The sequence below is a fragment of the Xiphias gladius genome, chromosome 19 (genome assembly GCF_016859285.1).
Source record: "Xiphias gladius isolate SHS-SW01 ecotype Sanya breed wild chromosome 19, ASM1685928v1, whole genome shotgun sequence".
NCBI lineage: Eukaryota > Metazoa > Chordata > Actinopteri > Istiophoriformes > Xiphiidae > Xiphias > Xiphias gladius.
Genome location: NC_053418.1, coordinates 21,607,094 through 21,627,014, shown reverse-complemented (window position 1 = coordinate 21,627,014; position 19,921 = coordinate 21,607,094). Strand labels below are relative to the sequence as shown.

At 41.2% G+C, this 19,921-nt stretch overlaps 1 protein-coding gene across 2 annotated transcripts in view; it reads right to left on the bottom strand.

Moving 5' to 3' along the window:
• Positions 1 to 17,512, bottom strand: part of lmx1bb (LIM homeobox transcription factor 1, beta b) — a 57,403-nt gene extending 39,891 nt beyond the window's left edge. The window contains exons 1-6 of one of the 2 annotated variants that reach the window (XM_040154344.1): positions 17,480 to 17,512; positions 16,622 to 16,849; positions 16,258 to 16,434; positions 8,140 to 8,327; positions 5,798 to 5,920; positions 5,102 to 5,288 (exon numbers count right to left, since the gene is read on the bottom strand). In XM_040154344.1, the coding sequence (XP_040010278.1) occupies positions 5,102 to 5,288; positions 5,798 to 5,867 (257 nt within the window). In that variant the 5' untranslated portion in view covers positions 5,868 to 5,920; positions 8,140 to 8,327; positions 16,258 to 16,434; positions 16,622 to 16,849; positions 17,480 to 17,512. Of the gene's footprint in view, positions 1 to 5,101; positions 5,289 to 5,797; positions 5,937 to 8,139; positions 8,328 to 16,257; positions 16,435 to 16,621; positions 16,850 to 17,479 lie in introns of those variants that run through there. The other variant, XM_040154343.1, reaches the window with a different exon arrangement.
• Positions 17,513 to 19,921: the final 2,409 nt, after the last annotated feature.

The window sequence follows — 19,921 nt, the reverse complement described above, 5'->3', positions numbered from 1 at the left end:
AGGTTAAATTGTGGCTACCAACAAATTGCATGCTTGAGTTCCTCTGCACCCCTCTGCTATCATCCAGTGTAATGTGAGCACACCAGGCAGATCCCTTTGCAGATCCTCCTCCTCCCCTGCACTACAGCTCCCCCACACAAAGCCACAGAGACCTCTTTCCACATCCCTTGCCACCAGTCTGGCTTCTAAAGTGGTGATGGGCATTACCGTGGCTGAGCCTCTGTGGCTTCCCATAGCGTCCTGCAAAGTGCTTTGTGTTCCAGCTGCTGCTACACACACACATACACACCAGTATGCTTATAGCCGCCCCTCCACCAATGAAATCACCTGATTTAATAATGTAACTGCTTTCTCTTAAGATTTACTGAAAGCATCACAAAAACATACAAACAGCAGACTACTAAACCTTTTATGGATGTACCTGGTGTAAAATTTAGATCAGCACTTTTCACATATACAAGGGTACATGTAAAACGATATGTTTAAATCAAATATTTAGCACTCAAAGAGCTATCTGTGGAAACCAGAAAGAGAAAAACCAGAGAATCCAAGATGTTGCTAGTGATGCAAAATATAGCCCTGCAACAGGTCTTTAAATTGGTCTAAATGTGCCGAGGGGGGGGCAGTTAGCAAACCGTGAGATGACAGATGATGCATCCTAGTGTTCCTAATGCTGCTGGGACAGGCCGAGCCATGTTGACATAAAACCCAATACTTCCTTACAGAGGAACGGGGCCAGCTTCAGCTAGCTCCTTGCCGAGCACTAAAGATCCCAGCAAGCTGAAGCAATATTATCTGGCTTAGTGTTTCTAACATTAGATTTGTCTCTCTGTAGAGGCCTTCTTTTATTTACCCAAGAGCAGTGGCTAAAAACACATTTTTATCCTTTTTAGGGGGAATCGAAGAAAAAAGAAGAAAGTAGCTGAAAGTTCGAAAGTCTTCCACAAAAGAGCGTACACCCACAGATCAGCATATAGAGCTGCTTCTGAAATGCTTTAGCAGGACTGAGGACAATCTTTAATTAACTGCAAAACTGGCTGGAGTGACAATACAAAGTACATCCTGTTTTTTTTCTTTTCTTTTCTTCTCTTTTTTTGCGCATCTGAGTGTTCACAAAGTGCCAGGCCGCGCAGGAGTGTCCTAGAGTGAGTAAAACACACACACACACTCGGTGAGCTAACACAGAAACCCAGCCGTCAGCACCTATCCGGCACACACTGCTGCAGCGTCCCAAGCACAGCTAATTAAAAAACAACAATATCACAGGAGGGCACTCCAAACAGTTCTAAAAAGCACCTCTCAGCACACCGGGGGATCGTCCAGCATACATGGAAGGTGAGACAGGTTCTGGGAGCTCTGCTTTTATGGCTTCATCACTGCTGTTTTTTTTTCTACTACTCATACTGCCGTGACCTGAATTTCATTTTGCTTACGGCACGTGAATTTGAAAATTTGGAAAAATCTGCATGCTGATGTATTTGGATAAGTTACAAATGAAACATTCTAAAATAGCATTTTGCTGGGCAGTAAAACTTTATAGAGCATGGAAAAAAAATCCACGCTGGATGCAAGGTTTCTATGTATCAGCAGGACCCAAAAGTAGGCAGCATGGTGTATAATATAGTTAGTTAATGTTATGTTTTGTAGATGGAGCCCATGGCGGTTTCTAACAAGGCAGTCCATTACAGGGGTGTTGTCCAACACTTCAGTCAAGTGATAGGCCTTATTACATGGCTGCTTCCAAAGGATCTGCTTGGTTAGAGGAAAGGTCCCTCTGGGGAAAAGATCTCCCTCTTTCTAATGATGTATAATTGACCTCCAAACACCAGGCCACAACAAACTCTCTCAGGGTGGTGTAATTCCACTCTACCTTTTACATACCGCCTGTCTCGTTCAAGCTTGTTCCTCCTCTACGGCTACGGCTCCCGTCCAACTGACAGCTCTGCCTTCATTTAAAAAAAAAAAAAAAAATCAAACTTACTCTGAAATATTCTTTCAAAAAACTGCGCTATATTGCAATAATTCTCCTCTTCTAAAGGATATTCAATTTGATTTCCCCCTCCGTAAAATATGTCATCTAGGACATCTGTATGTCTCAGGTTTTTTTTGGACCCTAAGTCTTAAGCCATCAAAAATATTCCTTGTTCATAGAAAAATACTTATTCCGTATCAAGACAGGGATGATGAACACAGGTAAGCTGCATGACATAAAAAGGGGCAAACATATGGGATAAATGCTAATACAATTCAATCTTGTTACTATATAACTGCACTATATGGAGCAAGATGTGTTGTTGGTGGGAGTTTTAATAACACAGTACACAATTGTTTTCCCCCGTCTGCACTTAAACCTGTTCCAAAGGTGTGAAAAAAGACTGCTTGCCAATTCCTTGATTTATTATAGCCAGTGAGAGCTGATTACGGGGCATGAATCAGTTGCTGTAGGAATGTAATTAGGCACGTAGACCTCTGTAAGGCTAAGAGCTCTCTTCACAGCCCAAAGCAGTTTGTGGGCTGACAAATGCATCTTAAATGGATGTCATAAAAGTCAAAAAGGTGCCAATTACATCTTTAAGTATCCCATCAATGCAAATGAAATGAACAAACAACAAAAAAATAAATAAATAAAGGAATACGTGTGTCTGTGTGATGGAGGGACCCTCCAGATAGCTTTGAACCTAGGAGGGTAAAAAAATAAATAAATTAATTTTAAAAAAAAAGTGTCGGAAGCAGGGTGAAGAATTAAAAGACGTGATGAATAACAGTGTGTGAGAGCAGGACGGCGCCCAGCAGGTTGCTGTGTTTGGCTGGGGTGATCAGACTTGCCACACAAGCTCACAGCATTCAAAGCACCGAATGTAGCAGAGGAAAGGGGGAAATGGTCAGTTATAAACCAAATATGGTACTTCAAAGCATATCAGAAACAAAATGTCAGGAAAGAGTATTATTTGGAAGCAAAACAAATCCTGTCTGCCCGGCATGTTTATCTGGGGCGTCTTCTCTCAAATTAGAAAAACAAAAAACAAAACAAAAAAAACTACAAATGGACGGAGCTAAGTGAGGCATGAGAATGAGATCCCTCTCTCTCTGCCGGACTGTCTCAGCTTCCAGCCACCTCTGAGCCGTGACACCGTGACTCTGGTATCCCCTAGTTACTGCTATGAATTTTCCATTGTTATCAGCCGACTATACACTCCTGTCACAAAGCTGGATGAATGGCACGCATGGCAATAGATGTAACTCTTTGTCGCTTGCAAGGTATCTAGCAGAGAGCCATAATGTCCCGGTAATCGAAGTAGAATTGTTAAAAAGGCTGGACACAAAAAGCTGAAAATTTAGTGACAAGCATGAAAAGCGCTCATGCAATGAGAAACACAGAGCACCCCAGGGTCCTCCCAGGCCAAACAGCAACCCCTCAGCATTGTAATACTTGTGTTGCTAAGCCTCAATTTTTGCTTCCCTATATCTGCCATCTCTGCTGGTTTTATGTGATAATTTATTAATTCAATTTACTAATTTATCTTACTTCATGGAGGATGGCTGTCATGCTAAAGACGTTTTCGTGGGAAAATTTAACAACTGCAATTGAATTTAGGTTTAAAAAAAAAAAAAAAAAAACACTCCTTGCCATAGGCCTGATTTAAAATGTAAAATGTTATAATAATTCACTATAACAAAATAAAAACAAACGGACAATTCCTACATTACTCTCATTTATTTATAGCCTGATTTATAAAATCATTATTTTAGTAGTGGTAATATTAATAATGCTGTTTTTCCTTTATTTTCTGTGAATTCGGCAGAGCAAATTATCAAATTACCAATCTGCATTTAATGACATTAGTCTGCTGTTGAAATCGCACTCTACAACCAAAATAAGTTTGAATGTTTTTTAAGGATGTTTTCAAACTGTGAAACTTGCAATTTAAAACTAAATTGTTAATTCCTTTAAAATTGTGTGCATGCATGTGTGTGTTTGTCTTTGTTCTTGTGTGTGTGTGTGAGAGAGAGAGAGAGAGAGAGAGAGTCAAATGTCTGAACTTTTAATTGTTTTTCCTTACTAAATCCACGTTAATGTGTTGCAGGTAAATTGAATTCCTAGGGAGTAAAAAGCGCAGGTTGTTTTTCATTAAACCGTTAAATGGCCGCCCTGTTCCAAAAGCCGAATGCTAAAACACATAATTTCCTATCAAATGAAATAGCCCAAAATCAAATAAACCAAATAATAAAAAAAATAGCCTAAAACAACATTTAAAAAAGCCCAAAACTACAATAACAATCAAATAAATAGTGCAAATATAAATCTAATATTTAAGGCAAATCGAAGCATGTGACATTCAAAATAAGTGAATAATGGCTGATCGGAAAATGAGTCTAAACTGCGCTGTGGGCTCAGTTTATGAGAAACCTGTTGAAATGACGTTTTCCATATTTTGAAGCGGTTGGTGGAGATACACGGGGAAAGGCCGCAAGATGCAGCCGGGGAATGTACGACAGAGGGCGGAATAAAACCGAGACTGCACGCCTGCACATTCGCGGGCCCATGTGCGATCACTTTTTTGTGTACGTGTGTGTGTGTGTGTTATAAATGCACTCCTTCCGCAGAGCCAAAGGTGGAAATATCGTGGGCCACTGTGACAATAATAAAGCCAAGCATATGACGATAACGCAGGACCGCTAATGCCAGCGTCCTCCAGCCAGTGTGAGCTCTCTGGAAACTTCTCCGTCTTTCGGATTCATCATTCAAATCTTTCTGGAGATTCTAAACAAGTAAAACGCTCTGCTTTAATTCCACTCGCTCCTGCTGCTCTTTCGTTGATTTACATCATTTTGCAGGAAACTTCGCGTCAGTCTTAAACTACGGCTGAACAAGCAACGACAACAGGTTAATTTATGTCATATCTCCAAGTTGGTAGATTTTTTTTTCCCACTTAATGAAATCTTGTAAAGCTCGAATAAGACTTCACACTAGCTGAATGACTGCCGTCAGGCCAGCCAAAGCCATCACACTGTCTTTTTGTTTCTGGGTTTTTTTTTTTTTTAAAATCACTGCACACCAACCAAAGCAATGCGAAGAAATGCAAAACGAGAGAAGGCTTACTGTTGGTAGTCGTGTTTGCAGTAAAGTTTCCTTTCTCTGAAGTAACAGCTGGTGGTGAGCGGCTGTTGACACACGGTGCACTGCAAACAGTCCTCGTGCCACGAGGAGTCGTTGACTCTCATCAAGAAGCGGTCGGAGATGGGACGCTGGCATCCTTCACACACCGACGGGTGATGACACTCTGTCCCTGGAAAAAGGCAGAGGAGTCGGGGCCCGTCAGGAAACGAGAGAAGGCCTGGGTCGAGGACTGCGACGCCTGATTCGAAACTCTACAGAGTTAAAGGCCCTTGACACTGGGCTGCTTGAAGTGTATGGTATTGAATCTAATTTTACAGAGCAGCTTTCAATGCATGGGTTTGGTCTTTTCTCTCCAATAAGGCCATCACCCATCCAGCCTTTAGATGTCTGAGTCGTCCAGCATGCGTTTCCTTGACAATACCGTGAAACTACAACTACATTTGTCACCACTGTCTCTGCTCCTCCATCCCTTTGCAAACATATATATGACCCTTTGTCGGTTTTGCATGATCGGAGGTGAAAGAAAAAAAAAAAAAAACCTAGCAGGAAACAAAGCAGCGGCGGGCATGCATGCAAAACAATGGCATCCAGACAGGAATAGCAGTCTAGTCTTAGAGTCGCGCTCGCAGTTCCGAGTGGGTTGCAGAGGTTTGTACAGTACAAAAGAAGTAGACTCACCGAGCATGACTCCGAGCGTGGCCTGTCCCGATCGCAGGGGATGATCTTCGATTTTTATGCCGTCCAGCATGATGCAAGTCTCGGACTGTTCTCCCGTGGAGAGGCGCTCCAGTGACACCAGACCTGTTGCAATATCCATAAGAACACGGTCAGACTTGACAAGAAAAATCCCCGGCACACAAAGCTGTCTGTTGGGGAGAGCGAGGACGACCTGTTGAAGCCGTGTGCGCTCCGTGTGACACACACACACACACACACACACACACACTCTGCCTGCAGCTCGGGGGAGGGAAATGATAGAAAATGAGCGTAACTAGATGAAATGCAAGAAGTCGACTTTGATGCTCGCAATAGTTAAAAGGTAAGGGCAGTCTAAGCCGGCTACTCAAATCCCGGGTGTATGTCAGAGAAGCGTGGAGAGACAGAACGCAAACAACAAACGTGGGAAAACTGTCGTGAACAGTCACCTGTTATGATTAGAGGACCGAGGAAGCTTTATCTTCTTCGTCCTCAAGCCGGCGGGGGAAAGCTGGGAAATGTCTTCGCGGAGTAAGAGTTTCGTCGAGGAGTCAGGCGTAAATTAAAAAAAAAAAAAAAAAAAAAAAAAAAATAGGGCAGAAAAAGTTGACAACAAATCCAAAGATAGGAGTATGTGTGCAGATGTCCCGGCAGTAACTCTTTGGAAGTAACAGAGACGGCTGGTTGCTGCAGAAAGTCTGAGATCGAGATTGAGGCGAGTGGATCCTCCCACTCCTGCATGCATGGCTACATTTTTTTCATTCCCTCATTCACCGCCATTGGGATGCGATTGGAGCAGAGTACAGTGCGCTGCGCGCAGTCCAATAACAACACACACATGGAGTCAACCGAAGAGAAGACTAGAAGGAGAAAAATGATATTCTACAGAGGCCTGGCCTGACGCTGACCACGGTGTGATAATAATAACAATAATAATAATAATAATAATAATAAAGTCATTCAACTATAATTTAATTATTAGGATAATTCTCTCACACGCTTTCTAATAAAATTATGTTTTCTGTGGAGGTTATTTAACCCCCCAAAAATTACTTCAAATATTAAAGCGAGAGGGAAAAAAAACAACAACTTCCATATTCATCATGAATCGTTCTATATCCCTCAGTCAGATAAAATACAGATATGTCTATGTGTGTCTCCTGGAGCAGCACAGGCTTCCCCCCTTGCTCTTTTGTGTATTGTTTCTGGTGGAAGCCGCTGTCCCCTTTCAGCTGATGCACCTGGCGATCAGCGGTGATAACAGCTTTCCGTCCAGCCACTCTACCAGCCCAGTGCGTCCATCTTTCGCTCGGGGGGAAAACAGCTGCAGCAGCAGCAGCAGCAGCAGCAACAACAACGCTAACAGCAACAACAATAACGATGCTAATAATAATAATAATAATAAAATAATAATAATAATAATGAAGAATTTACAGACTCGCCCTGTATTTATTTTGCAGGACAACAGCAGCTGTAGATCAGCTCTCACTATCGGCGGATCAGCAACTGATCAGTTTACTCTTTGATCTGGGGAATGAGCCCTCGTGCAGAGTAAAATAAATCAGAACCAGCTTCTTAAAAAGGCAACAACAGCGTCTCAAATACACACGATTAAAAAAACAAACAAACAAATAAACTACGGTCCATGTGCGTTACAGGTTGCGAGAGTTAATACAATTCAGGAATGATCAGTTCATTTCTTTGTCAAATATGTGATCAAGACGTTTGGAAAGGTGCGGAGGAACACAGCGCACAAAAGCCGACCTGTCTGAAATTACAGGGCTGCTAACGGGATTGTGCTGCTTTTAATGTCACGCTGCATGAGAGGCTGATTGTTATCAAAAAAAAAAAAAAAAGAAAAGAAAAAAAAAAAAAGGTTATAGCTACAGGCCCAGGCAAGTCATAATAAGAAGACTGGATACATGGAGCAGGACCAAGAAAGAGTACGTTATAAGGAAACTTCAAGCAACAGTATTGTATGTTGAGATCAACTCATGCCTTTATGTGGAATCTGTGGGAGTTTTCACTAGAAAAAAAACACACACATACACAAAAACAAAACAAAACAACATGCTGCTGAATAAAGATAATGAAGACATGTCTGTAGCACCGAACCCAACACTGCATGAAGATGGCTGACAGGGCGGCAACGGTTTTTATAGCATAATAATAATAATAAGAAGAAGAATGATAATAATAATTGTAGTAGTATCTTAAAATATAAACATTAAAAAATATATCATATATCTCACATAAGTTATCACAAAACAGTCTGTTAAATGGAGAATATAAAACCAACAGACAAACAAAATACATTTCAAGACCTTGACTTGTGAGTTATGTGAAACCTCTGTACGCAGCGTCGACCTTCAGTCCAGAGTCCTGGCTGCGTGCTGCTTTTTGATGTCCTTTGTGGAGCATCAAGGCGATGACCTGTAGCCCAGTTTGGAAAACAGACAGCAGACTGTTGGCGTTGCCCTCTGCCGTTCACTGAGGGAATAGCTGCAGCTTTCTGGAAGGCGCAGGGGAGTCGAAAGGCACAGAGGATATTTCACTCACAGTCACCTTTTTTTTTTTTTTTTTTAGAGGGATATTACTGTCACAGACATGTTTAAAGTATATGGAAATACACGATGAATAGGGAAAGGATGATATTTTTCGTTAGAGGATTTGCTCTGTTAAAATGAGTCCATACTTGCCAGTCCTGAAGCCATCCGTCCCCGGCTCAGCTGCCCCCCCCCCCCAAACCCCTCGATTTCCAGCACTTCTATCAGCATGGGGTCAATCACCTCCGCCTCACGCTCATATTAGATTATCTCATCACTAAGCTGCATTATGAGTCGCGCACTATCAATACAACGTAATCAATACATTTTTTAAAAACATATAGAGCCTGCCCCCCCCCCAGTTCATTCAGCAGTTATTGGCCAGGTCACTTGTGTGAATGAGGACATCAAACATTCATTCAATAAATCAATCCGCCAACTTTTAGCCCGCGGTGTTTTTAATGAGCCTCCGCATGACAGGCCCTCCCTCGCCTCCTATAAGGCAGGGGGAAACGCTGCAGCAGGTGTGCAGCCCAGAGAGCAATGGTCCCTAAAGTTAAACAATTTACTTTAAAGTAACCAGCACTGTTGCATCCACCGGAAAAGGTAAGAGACTATTATAATGCGCCATTACAGCAGCAGTGCACATTCCTGCAGGCTGGATCACTGTGTGTCTGCCGCGATTTCGATTCGATGTAATGACTCTGAACATTAGGAAATAAAATGGTTTGGGCTGCAGGGCCTGGACGCAAATGGTTTCGGCGAAGGCGAAATTGCGATCCCACATTTAAAAAGCAGGGGCGGGGGTAAAGGCAAAAACTGCGAAAATGTGCGCACAGTTTGGGGGCACAAAGTCCGGGGGGAAGTGCATTAAGAGAACGCAGAAATCCAGCTACAACTATCAATTTTCATTTTTTCAAATTAGGCTATTTCGTCTATTTAAATGAATGTTTCATTAGGCGTTTATGTTAACTTCGAAAAGATTTAAAAAAAAAAAAAAGTGCCACAGAAAGGAAGATAACCGATCCTAAATGAATAAATGCAGTAAAGAAATCAAATTATTGAACGACTTCGTTCCATTTAAATCTCATCTCAACAAATGTCTAACTCAAACCAAAACATGGGTGTAGAAATATGGATAATTTTCCTGTTTTAACCACATTCCCATCACGCTGTTTCTAAACCGCGCGGGGTCCACTAATTTCCCAACGCAGGGAGGAACTCACACTGCTCCAACTGCGCCGGGCCTGCTCTGCTCAGACCGGAGGCTTCAGTCGAGGTATGGCCAAAATCGCCGAAAAATAACGCCCTTCAACGCAGAGCCAGTGTCTGTCAAAATGAGTGGGTGGACTGGAATGGACGCCGTGCCCTAACCTTGGGACAGGGCCGCGGCGGGTCGGCTTGGGCCGAAATGGGAGGCATTTTCGATTACGCCTCAGACCAGGCGCAGCGATAAGCATGTTAAAAAATAAAAAAACACCTTGGTGGGAAAACGAGAAGAACACTTCTCCTCCTCAAAGGAGAAACTCAGCAAAGCAAAGACATAATGGCTCCCTAAATTGCAGGGCCAGAGGACTTTGATAGTTAACTCACTTTGATCTTTTAATGGGTGTTTCTAAGCTCTCCATGATGCTTTTCTTTAAAAGCTCGAATGAAAGAAAAAGAAAAAAGAAAAAAAAAAAATTACACAGAAACCCGTAATTTGTTTGCTGCCGACTTGCACTTGAGCATCTTACGAAACAGACTAGGACTGACTTGTGCGGCGGGGGGAGGGTTTCTGATCCGTGAGACATTCGGCGAATTGGGCGAAAAATTGTGGTTTGATGCTCTTGTTTTAGCCCGCACGCGACTCTCTCGCGTGGACGGCTCTCTAGAATCGGGACGGTGGCTGCGGAGGGGCTTTTCCTCTCCCCTGGCCGCTGACGGACGTGGAGCGGCGGCGAGGCTTCCTGAAGGCACGTCGGATATTCGCGCCGGATCGCCTGTAATTTCATTTGTCTTTGCCGAGTCTTAATTTCGCTGCTTTCATACCTTAAAAAATGAATATTGTTATACTGTGATTTCACACAGCAAGCAAACATCCAGCGCACGGCTAGAATAACAAATAGGCTAGGAGATTGCCTTGGGCCCCGCAGGCCTGTGGGCCCCTGAACACTAAATAGAACAACTCGTTTTGATTTAAATCGGGTCTATCTGATATTGCCTTTTTTTTTTTTTTTTTTTTTTTTTTTTTTAAATTCTTACAAGCGTTATTTACATGGTATAATGTTTCTTGAGCTTATTTAAATTCACTGATGCACACATACAAGATAAACAGTGGAGAAATTTATGTCACATCGCCTTCTTCCCACTCACTCATATTTTTCTGCTTTTATTCTGCCTGAACCACATGCTCCCTCTTACCTTACAGAGACAGCCACAAAATATGATACTGCAGGATAATCCCAACTCCCCGAGGATTAAGCCAAAGTATAATACAGCACTGTCAACCCATGGCTAGATTTGTTTATGATATGATTTATTGGATTCCGCTTTTCTTTTCTTTTCTTTTCTTTTCCCTGACAAATTTATTGTGTTCTTGACAGATGGCCTGACAGGGCCCCGTGCGACAGCGAGCTGACATACAAGTTTGAAATGTGAGTCTGAAAACTGTTTACCTGCATTCGTAGCCTGCAGTTTCTTAACACATGGAGCTGTAATGTAATTAACATAGGATCTAATCATATAACCCTATTCCCAAGCAGTGATAGACTACTTAATACTGATAGAAATACAGATCCGATTATACAAATGTTTATACCTGTAGTACTACTACTGATATAATGACTGCCAATGTAATTTAAAAAAGTATGAGTGAACAATAATGAAATAATAACTGAAAACCATTATGCATGTAATTGTTTAAACTTACTAAAGATAAGTAAAAGCAAGTCCCTAGAACATAGATAGATAGATAGATCTCAATCTAAAAATCATTTCAAAGGTGAACATTGACCGTTTTGTTGCAGAAAATACAAGGAAATACCGAAATAAAACCTAATTACCACAATCAGAGATGTAGAACAGAAGTATTACTGTTGGAAGTCCACCATCCCCTGTTTGTTAATTCTATTAAAATTTATTTTTGGGCTGATGTTTATGATTATCAAAAAAATAAAATAAAATCCGCGCAATATGGGAGAAGAGAAAGAAAGAAAATACAATAAAGCCCATTTAATCACAGTCTCGTGAGCAGCTAACTGGCACAAGTCAGAGGCATTTTTTGTTCAGTGTTTTGTTGATTTTCTTGCCACTTCTTGTGAAGGACCAGCTCATCTAATGACAGCGAGCCGCGATGCACTCAGGTTTATGCACCTGGTCCCCTGACTCAAACACATACTGCTTCGCAGCTGTATGCTGGCATTGCCCGAAACCCCTGGAACCCACCATCTGAATTACAACATCATCCCCTGCTGGACGAAACCAGGCAGTACAACGTACTCTACTGCACCGCAGCAAAACTTCTATCCCCCCTTAAAAAACACCAGTAACTGGAGAACACCAAAATAAAATACTGTAAAATCACGATGACAAACCGCTACCACATGCTGTAAATACAGTACATTAATTAAAGAAAACGAACATTTACATATTCTTTCAAGTCACATAAATACACTGTTTTCGCAAACTTTTCATTGAAGTACAAAATACTGGGATTGTCTTTAATACTTTATATCATATGAAAGCCTTTCGCAAATTTTTCATCTTAAACATAATTAGCCTTTGTTTTTTTATCTTTATTAGAATAAAAACAAAATGTCATATAAATTACTGCACATCTTAAATACTTAAATACAAAACATTTACTACCAGGCTTTTGTATGTCAGTTAAATTTTCCTGTTTAATTCCTCTGTAACGGTTTTTAATTAGGCTAATAATAGATAGATAATACAAACACCATTTCTAGTATTTCTACTATTGATGTGTATATGCTGTTAATTTGCAAAAATTCTAAAGATGTGTTGTCTTAAGTTGTGTCAAGAAAATTAATAATAGTAATAAATAATACAAATTATTACCTGTCAAAATCCATTAGGAATGCAAGGATTGTTTTTTCCAACCCATTGACAGCAATTTTCTGACAGTGAGATGCCAGAAGATGATATTTTACCACAAAGTGTCATATTATGTATATTACTTGAATATGTTTTGAATATGTTATATGTCCTCATTGTACCATTTGCATTTTGTCTTTTCTCATTTGTCCTTGTGATATGATTTTTGTTATTTGTCAACTACTCTGTCCTAGTATTGTTCTTGTGATGTGTTGGACTGTATTTTTTTCTTCGGTCATAAAAAATGACTACAGTATATTATAAACACAGCATATAAAGCTCAGCAAAAGCTGAGTGTATGCACATTCAGTCTAATTTTGAAGCAATGCGTGAAAATGACTTCACAGTCGGTTCAATGTTGAATGTTTAATTTCTAATTCAGCAATGACAACAATCTTTAGAGGTGTAAAAATACAAATTATCATTGGATATACAAACACAAACAATATATATTTTTCGTTCATTCATGTTTTATACCAAAAGTGCATTGCACAAATTATGTCTTATAAAATATCATTATCTTTTTTGTCACATTACTGTAGAGTCGGTTTGTTTTCAATATTTCCATCTCAATGGACAAATTATAAAAATAACACGTTTCCTCTCTTTATAATTTACTTGCTTGTGTATTCACTAAAGCTTTTTCTCCCACACACAGTTTTTTTTATTGTAAAGTCACAGAAACTAAAATGTAAATTGAATGAGGTCTCTTCTGCATTGTGCCATACAATAATAATGATAATAAAAAAACAAATGCCAAATCTTTTGTGAAAGCCTAATGATTACTTTTCTTTTTCCAAAGGATTATCTTCAAAACATTTCAGAAACTTGTTCAAAGTTGGATCACAGATGGTAACAGATGATACATTATGAAACCCAGCAAAAACAAATGCTTTTTAATTCTATGATGTGGGAATCTCCCTTTCTGTTCTGTTTTACTTCACACACAAGCCGTGGCCAAACAACTCTTCATGTGAGCCTAAGCCGTTCAGACACATGAGGAACAACTTACTGTGTGGTAATTTTAAACAAAATTAAACCATGGACTCCAAATGTCTCCATGAGACCCACACCCACGTGTATATGCGACTTTGTCTGACTGATGATCGCCTAAAGAATCTAAAATCTTCCTCTAACAAGGACCATTCAATATTCCACACAGAGGTGCTGAGTGGAGGAGTTACACAGAAACAAAATAATGGTTTGCCCTTTGAGAAGAGGCTTTCACAAACTTTGAAAAACACGCATATATGTGCATATAAGCAACTGATATTATACCGTCACGTCACAGTGGGATACTTGTCATTTGTGGTTACATGACTGTTTTCATCATTAGTAAAAGTGTCACAGCTCGAGCAAGATTTGCAGTGCCTCTTGTCAGATGATCATACTATTCAGTGGATTTGTCTCCGCAAAAATAATGTTTCCTCTGATGAAAAAAGTGAGAGCTACGGGAGGCCAGGAGCATGATTTTAGGATGTGTGCCATTAACAACAAACATAGGCTTTCGATACCTGCTCCTCATGTGGAATGTATAAATTCTGTGTCTGCTGAATGAATTGCATGTGCTTGCAGACTCTGTGGCTGAAGTAGTGAAATATATTCTAAATACTTCTACATAGATACTGGGTGTAATACAGAGCTTGAACTGAATGGCTTTGTTTTCATGGCAAACACATATCTAGAGAATCAGTTCAACCTAGTACCAGCACTAATCCATGTGTTACATGTACTGCATTAAAAACAATAAGGGCAAAAAAAGAAAAATAAGAAATGGATCATTGCGATAGAAAAAAAAATTGCAGAAAATCTGGCTTCCGAGGAAAGCGGCAATAAAAAATAAAATCCTTATCATCAAACATCTGTGTGTGTGTAATTTTTTTTCTCTGCCTCAATCAAACACTCTGGAAGTGTTTTGTGTGTCCTGAATGTGAGTGTATCTGCACATGTATGAGTGTGTCATTAATAGGCTGCACTTCAGAGAAAGAGGTAGAAATCCACCAGATGTTTTGCAGCTGGGTGGATCTGGTAGTGAAGATCTAGACAGCATCTGTCACAGGCGAACATTTCTAATCTGTCCTGAACATTAGGCAGAGAGCACTAAAAACCCATCACTGGCTGTTCAGTTCAGAATGTGCTTACCGCAGGCTCTGCAGTTTGCCCCCGAGAAAGTTCAAAATTAAATGAGAGCACACAAAAAAAAGAAAAAAAAAAAAGAGAAAAGTAAAATTCATCAAGCTGAGAAGTAGAGATGCAATTTTTTAACTACGCCAGTCCACAATGATGTCTTCTAAACTCTAAACCTTTGAGAAGAGTATGGCTGATAAACATTTAGAAAGCAAAACAAGGACTAACAGTCTAACTGAAGTTATTAGGGCAGAGTGCCTGAGGCTAAAGACTAAGGCTTTGAACTAGAGGTCCAGCAGAGCTTAGTGAGGTCAAGATCTTTCAAACAGCAAGCAGAACAAACATCACAATGCTCTGGACAGACATATCTTCAAAGAACTTCAATTGCACATGAAAACGAATCAAACAGCCATGTATTTAGGCTATAGTATGCACTGGCATTTACATTGTAGCTTCCTAAAAGTGTAAAGGCTCTTGTTCAGAAGACTTCTTCTGAGAACAAACCTTTTCACAGATAGATGTAACCACTGAAACTCACTTTCTATACTCTTATTGTTGTTACTGCTTCCACAAGATACTTCCCTGAAATATAAACAATGAACTTCCTACAGTGGCTACACTGCTTTATGCCACAGCTAACTAGGATGTGTTCAGCTTATATGCCGAGTTTGCTTGGCTATGTTTTATGTAACTGTGGGAATCACTCCAAGCTGACCTTGATGGTCTTGAGATATTTCCCTTCCTGGGTTCATGTGCCTAGTTACCAGTTGGTCAACCTTGTGCCCTGTGAACTGACCCTGTCCTCCCTCCGAGGTTTGAAAGGAAAAGAAACCCAATCCTCCGGAGAGCGCTTCGACTAACAAGAAAACTGCTGGCCTGAATCTCTAAGAAGTGCTGTGTTTTCCCACTGGACCACTTTCAGCTTAATAAACATCTTAACTAGCCAGAGGTCCCACGAGAGCTGCTGGGAAATCCTCTGGGCAGCCAGAGCGCAGGAGCTAGCCCTTTATTGCATCCAGGTGGCTGTTAAAAAAATGCTGGCCGGCCATAAATGTCCAATAAAATGCAAGTGGCACCTTCGAGGGGTGGACAGGGTCAGTGCACCTGTCTATGGACGAAAGCTCCACTCGCTCTCCCATGTCTGATCAGTTTGATGTCGCACTTGTATTTTGTGCTACCATGTACATAAGGATTATTGAACAGGCCTACTGTGGGCACAGGCCCAGGGGCACAAGGAGTCAGGCAGCCCCAGCCAAAATGGCCAAAGAGAGACACAAAACTACTGCCAAGAGACTCATAATGACCTCAAAGAGATGCAAAACGAACTACGAAGATGCGCAAACTGACTACAAAGAGACACAGAAAGACCACAAAGAGATGAAAACTGACCAGTTTGTAGTCAGTTTTTTCTCTCCTTTCCATCTCTGTGTCTTGCTCCCATGAAGGAGAGTTTGGGGCGTCTGCATCTATGGACCCATTGTCTGAAAATCTATCCATGGCCATGTAAGCCACATGACAGCTTATGGCACAAACATCCACTAAAGTATACGTAGAAGTCACAGTCCATTTTCCTCTTGTCATGATGTCCTTGGCAGATGGATGAAAACCTCTCACCCTGTTGTATTAATGCACAGCTAACTGGTAAATTAGGGGGATGCTCGTTGAAATTCTTACCAATAACTTCCCGTTGTTTACGACTACTTCACACGTATGTGAACAGTGGCAGCAGCCTCCCTTCATCTGTCCAGCCTGGTCGCTGTCCAAAGGGAGAGTTAATTGTCCAACAGGTTGTGCAGAGACCTGGATGGTGTATTGGGCCTTTGATCTGACTTGAAAGGAGTTAATTGATTTCTGTGTTACAGGCGGTGTTAGGGGGAAGAAAAAAAAAAAAGATGCTTGCTGGTCATTTCAAAACATGTGCAGAAATATCTGAGAGAGAGAAAGAGAGGGAGACAGGGAGGGAGGGAGGGAGGGGATGAAGAGAGAGATCACCTCACACCCGACTCCATCCCTGCTCAATTACAATAATTTGACTCACATGGGCTGGCCGCTGTGGCAGAGAGGGGAGGAGAGCCGCTGTGTGGGGGAGGTAGCAGGGGTGATCCCTGCTCTGGGAGATCACTCATCTTACCTCTAGCTGAGGTACGGAAAGACAGATTTGATGTGCGGCTCCCTTCGGAGTGCAGTCTGGGGGCTTGTTAAGGTGGCAGTATGGAGAAGACCACACGTCTCACCTCTCACTTTAAGTCCCAGTGGGGCAGTCCAACTTTCGATGACGTCAACATGGAACGAAGAGACAAGAGACTGTTGGAGGTAAGCGTTAAATGGTGTATGAGTAGTATGTTTCCCTGCCTACAATCTGTGTGTCTCTGTTTCTTAATAGCACTTACTCATTAATTTTTCTTACAAGCTTTTCCAGTTTAAGATCATGGAAGACTGCACCAATCCCAGCATGCACAACCTTCGGGCCTTTTGGCTGAATCACATTATGAAGTACTACGTCTCTGTTTTTTTTGTTGTGAAAATACTAATCCACTGGACATTAAATGTGGCTTTACATCTTCTGTTCGTCTGATTTGCTGCATCACCTGCCTGAGAGTCTTATCACCATTGGTCCAGCTCTGGTCTGGACCTGCTTTGACAGGCCTCCTGCCTTCACTCCTTCACCTCTCTCTGTCTCTGGTCACCCCAGCTCAGGGGGAAACAGGCCTGTCAGAAGGAGAGTGGCAGGCTAAGCCCGTCTTAACACAGCACCTCAAACCACCTCATAAATACAGGCTTCCTTTTCCAATTTCCAAGCAGCCAATCCACCTCTGTCTACATGCTTACACACTGCTCCATGTCATGCGCTGGGGTGTGAGTTTAAAAATGACCACGGGACATCTGGTGGACTCACAGAGGGTGGGGCTTTGATGTGCTCCTCTGCAGTTCAGCTCAACTCTCAACTTCAGCAGAGCCAAATCCTCCGAGCGACGCAGCAGCGGTGACTGGGGAGCCTAAAGTGGGCCTGGTCAGTTAGAGATAGTGAGGGAATTTAAGAGATGCCTTGAAGCAGACACACCATATGTGAAAGGCTTAGAGACAACAGCCCCTAGCTACTGCACTGTCATTTAAAGTACTGTATATAAAAAAAAAATGTATCCATTATAATTTTAAAATATGGTCTTTGAAAATCAACATTTTCCATATCATAAAATGGAGAGAAAGGAAAAGTGAAAACATGTGAGGCAGCTTTTTGATGGGCGATGCTGGGCAAGGCTCAGGAGGGAGCTGTGGTTCTGAGAGCTAGATTGCTGTGGGCCCATCTGGAGTGTTGCTGCTTGACTCACCATCAACACAAAACTCCCAACTAATGATCAGTTTCACTCTAAAAGCTTACATCTGACTGGCAGAGCTAATGTGAGACTCAACTTGCTGTCCATCTTTGATAAAAGCAATGCCTTGAATGTTGCTAACTCTGAACCTAATGTTTTGTGCCGGTGAGATTTGCAGAAAACGGTCCATATTCCTAATTTCTAAGGATAAGGAGAAGACTGCTGATATTCTAAGTTTTTGCTTACCTACTTGTATGTAGCACTCAGCCCCAAGCACATTAGCTCCTAGTGAAGACGTAAATCTTTTAAAAACAGTCCAGGAATATGCAATTTCAACTTTAAAAAAAAAGCTAAATCATTTCCTAAAGCAGCTGGGAACTGCAGTTTTTAGCAAAGGTGACTCGAAACAACACTGAATAGGGCACTTGTAGGGGACTATTTTCAGGCGAGAATTAATACTCATTTGGTGCTTTAGTGAGTATTTAGAGCAGCAGGAGTTGTATGTGGGATCAATTAAAAAATAAACAATGTTCACTGAAGGAACCCAGTGCAACAGTGTGGCTCATCCATGTGTTTTTAATCATTTTTGGATGGAATGGAGGTCTATGGCACGCAGGAAAAAGATGTATTTAAATACGTAGTCAATGCTTGTTAGTAAGATCCCTTCAATGTTGGTTTTGTTCTTTTCAATGGATTGGTTAGTAATTGAAAAGTGCAGTTCATGAAACGTACCCAAAACAAAACATTATTGAAAATCATTATCTAAAAAACTTAAAATGGATCGAGTAATTAATATGAGTAGCAATATTACTTAATGTTTAAAAATTCTTCTTACATACATTAGCCAGAAGAGTAACGGTGGAAAATCTAAAATTAGCACAGCTCCACCTTTTGCGCCTATAGAATATATATGATTCTGGATACATATGGCATACTGTATACATGCACTTTAAGCATAGCAGGGAGGAGGGCTGTCGGAGCCTGTCAGTGTGCTCTAGGGCATCACTGACATGAGTGTCACCTTCATGAGGGAGCATGAAAGCTGTTCCCTCTGCACAGGATTCCTCAGACCGCCGCTCTGATTTCCGCAGCAGAACAGAGGAGTTAAAACAAGTGCTCGTAGAGGGTTGTCATGTCCTGTACACTTCACTAAACACCTGTGAATACCACAAGCCATTAGTAATTTTGGTCAGGAAAAAACTGCACCGTTAACAGAACCCATAAGTTCACAAATTTAGCAGGAGGAGAGTCTAATTAACAAGAGGGACATTAATCCATTAATGAGTTTCTAATACCAATTACACCTGCAAAAATGTGCAAATGGTTCCTGACAATTTAATTAGTTGTTAATGACACATGAGCAGGAGTGAGACGATAGTGATGTTTTGGAATCCAAGTGTAAATTCTGCTTCTGAATCTGGCAGCCAAGTGGCAGCAGGGTGTTGTTAGTTCTCTTAAAGAGAAAACATACTTTTTTCAGAAAATTAGGGTTTAGGAATATCACCATATGCCAAAATGATCTCTTTCCAAAAAGAACTCCAGGAAGTGGTAACTTTTTCTGCATCTTTTCCACATCACTCTCCTTAACGCTGCAGATAGGAATTACATATTTCACAGCTGAAACTTACTGTTGTTCTATTCCGAAAGATCTGACTCAGTAGAGGAGTAAAAGCTGATGTGGGTGCGCATCTGGGGTAAAAGTCTCAAAGCTCTGCTTGCTCTTGCTGCACGCTGCTCATGATGAACTTTGTAATGGAAAGATGCCTCTGCTGGAAAATGAACATCAGAGGGACCTGTTTGTGTGTGTGATGAGGCTGCTTGTCTGTTCCCTGTTGTCCTCTCTGACTGCTACTCAGTGTCAGCAGGGCCCTGTTATTCTGATGAGCAAAATGTGAGTCACAGCTAATATATTTTTATGATTTAAGACTATGTGAGTAAGATAAGACAAAACATACAAATTTAGAAAAGCCACTTTCAAGATAAGTAAGTTGAAACATTTCTGAAATTTAATTTTCAAAGCTGTA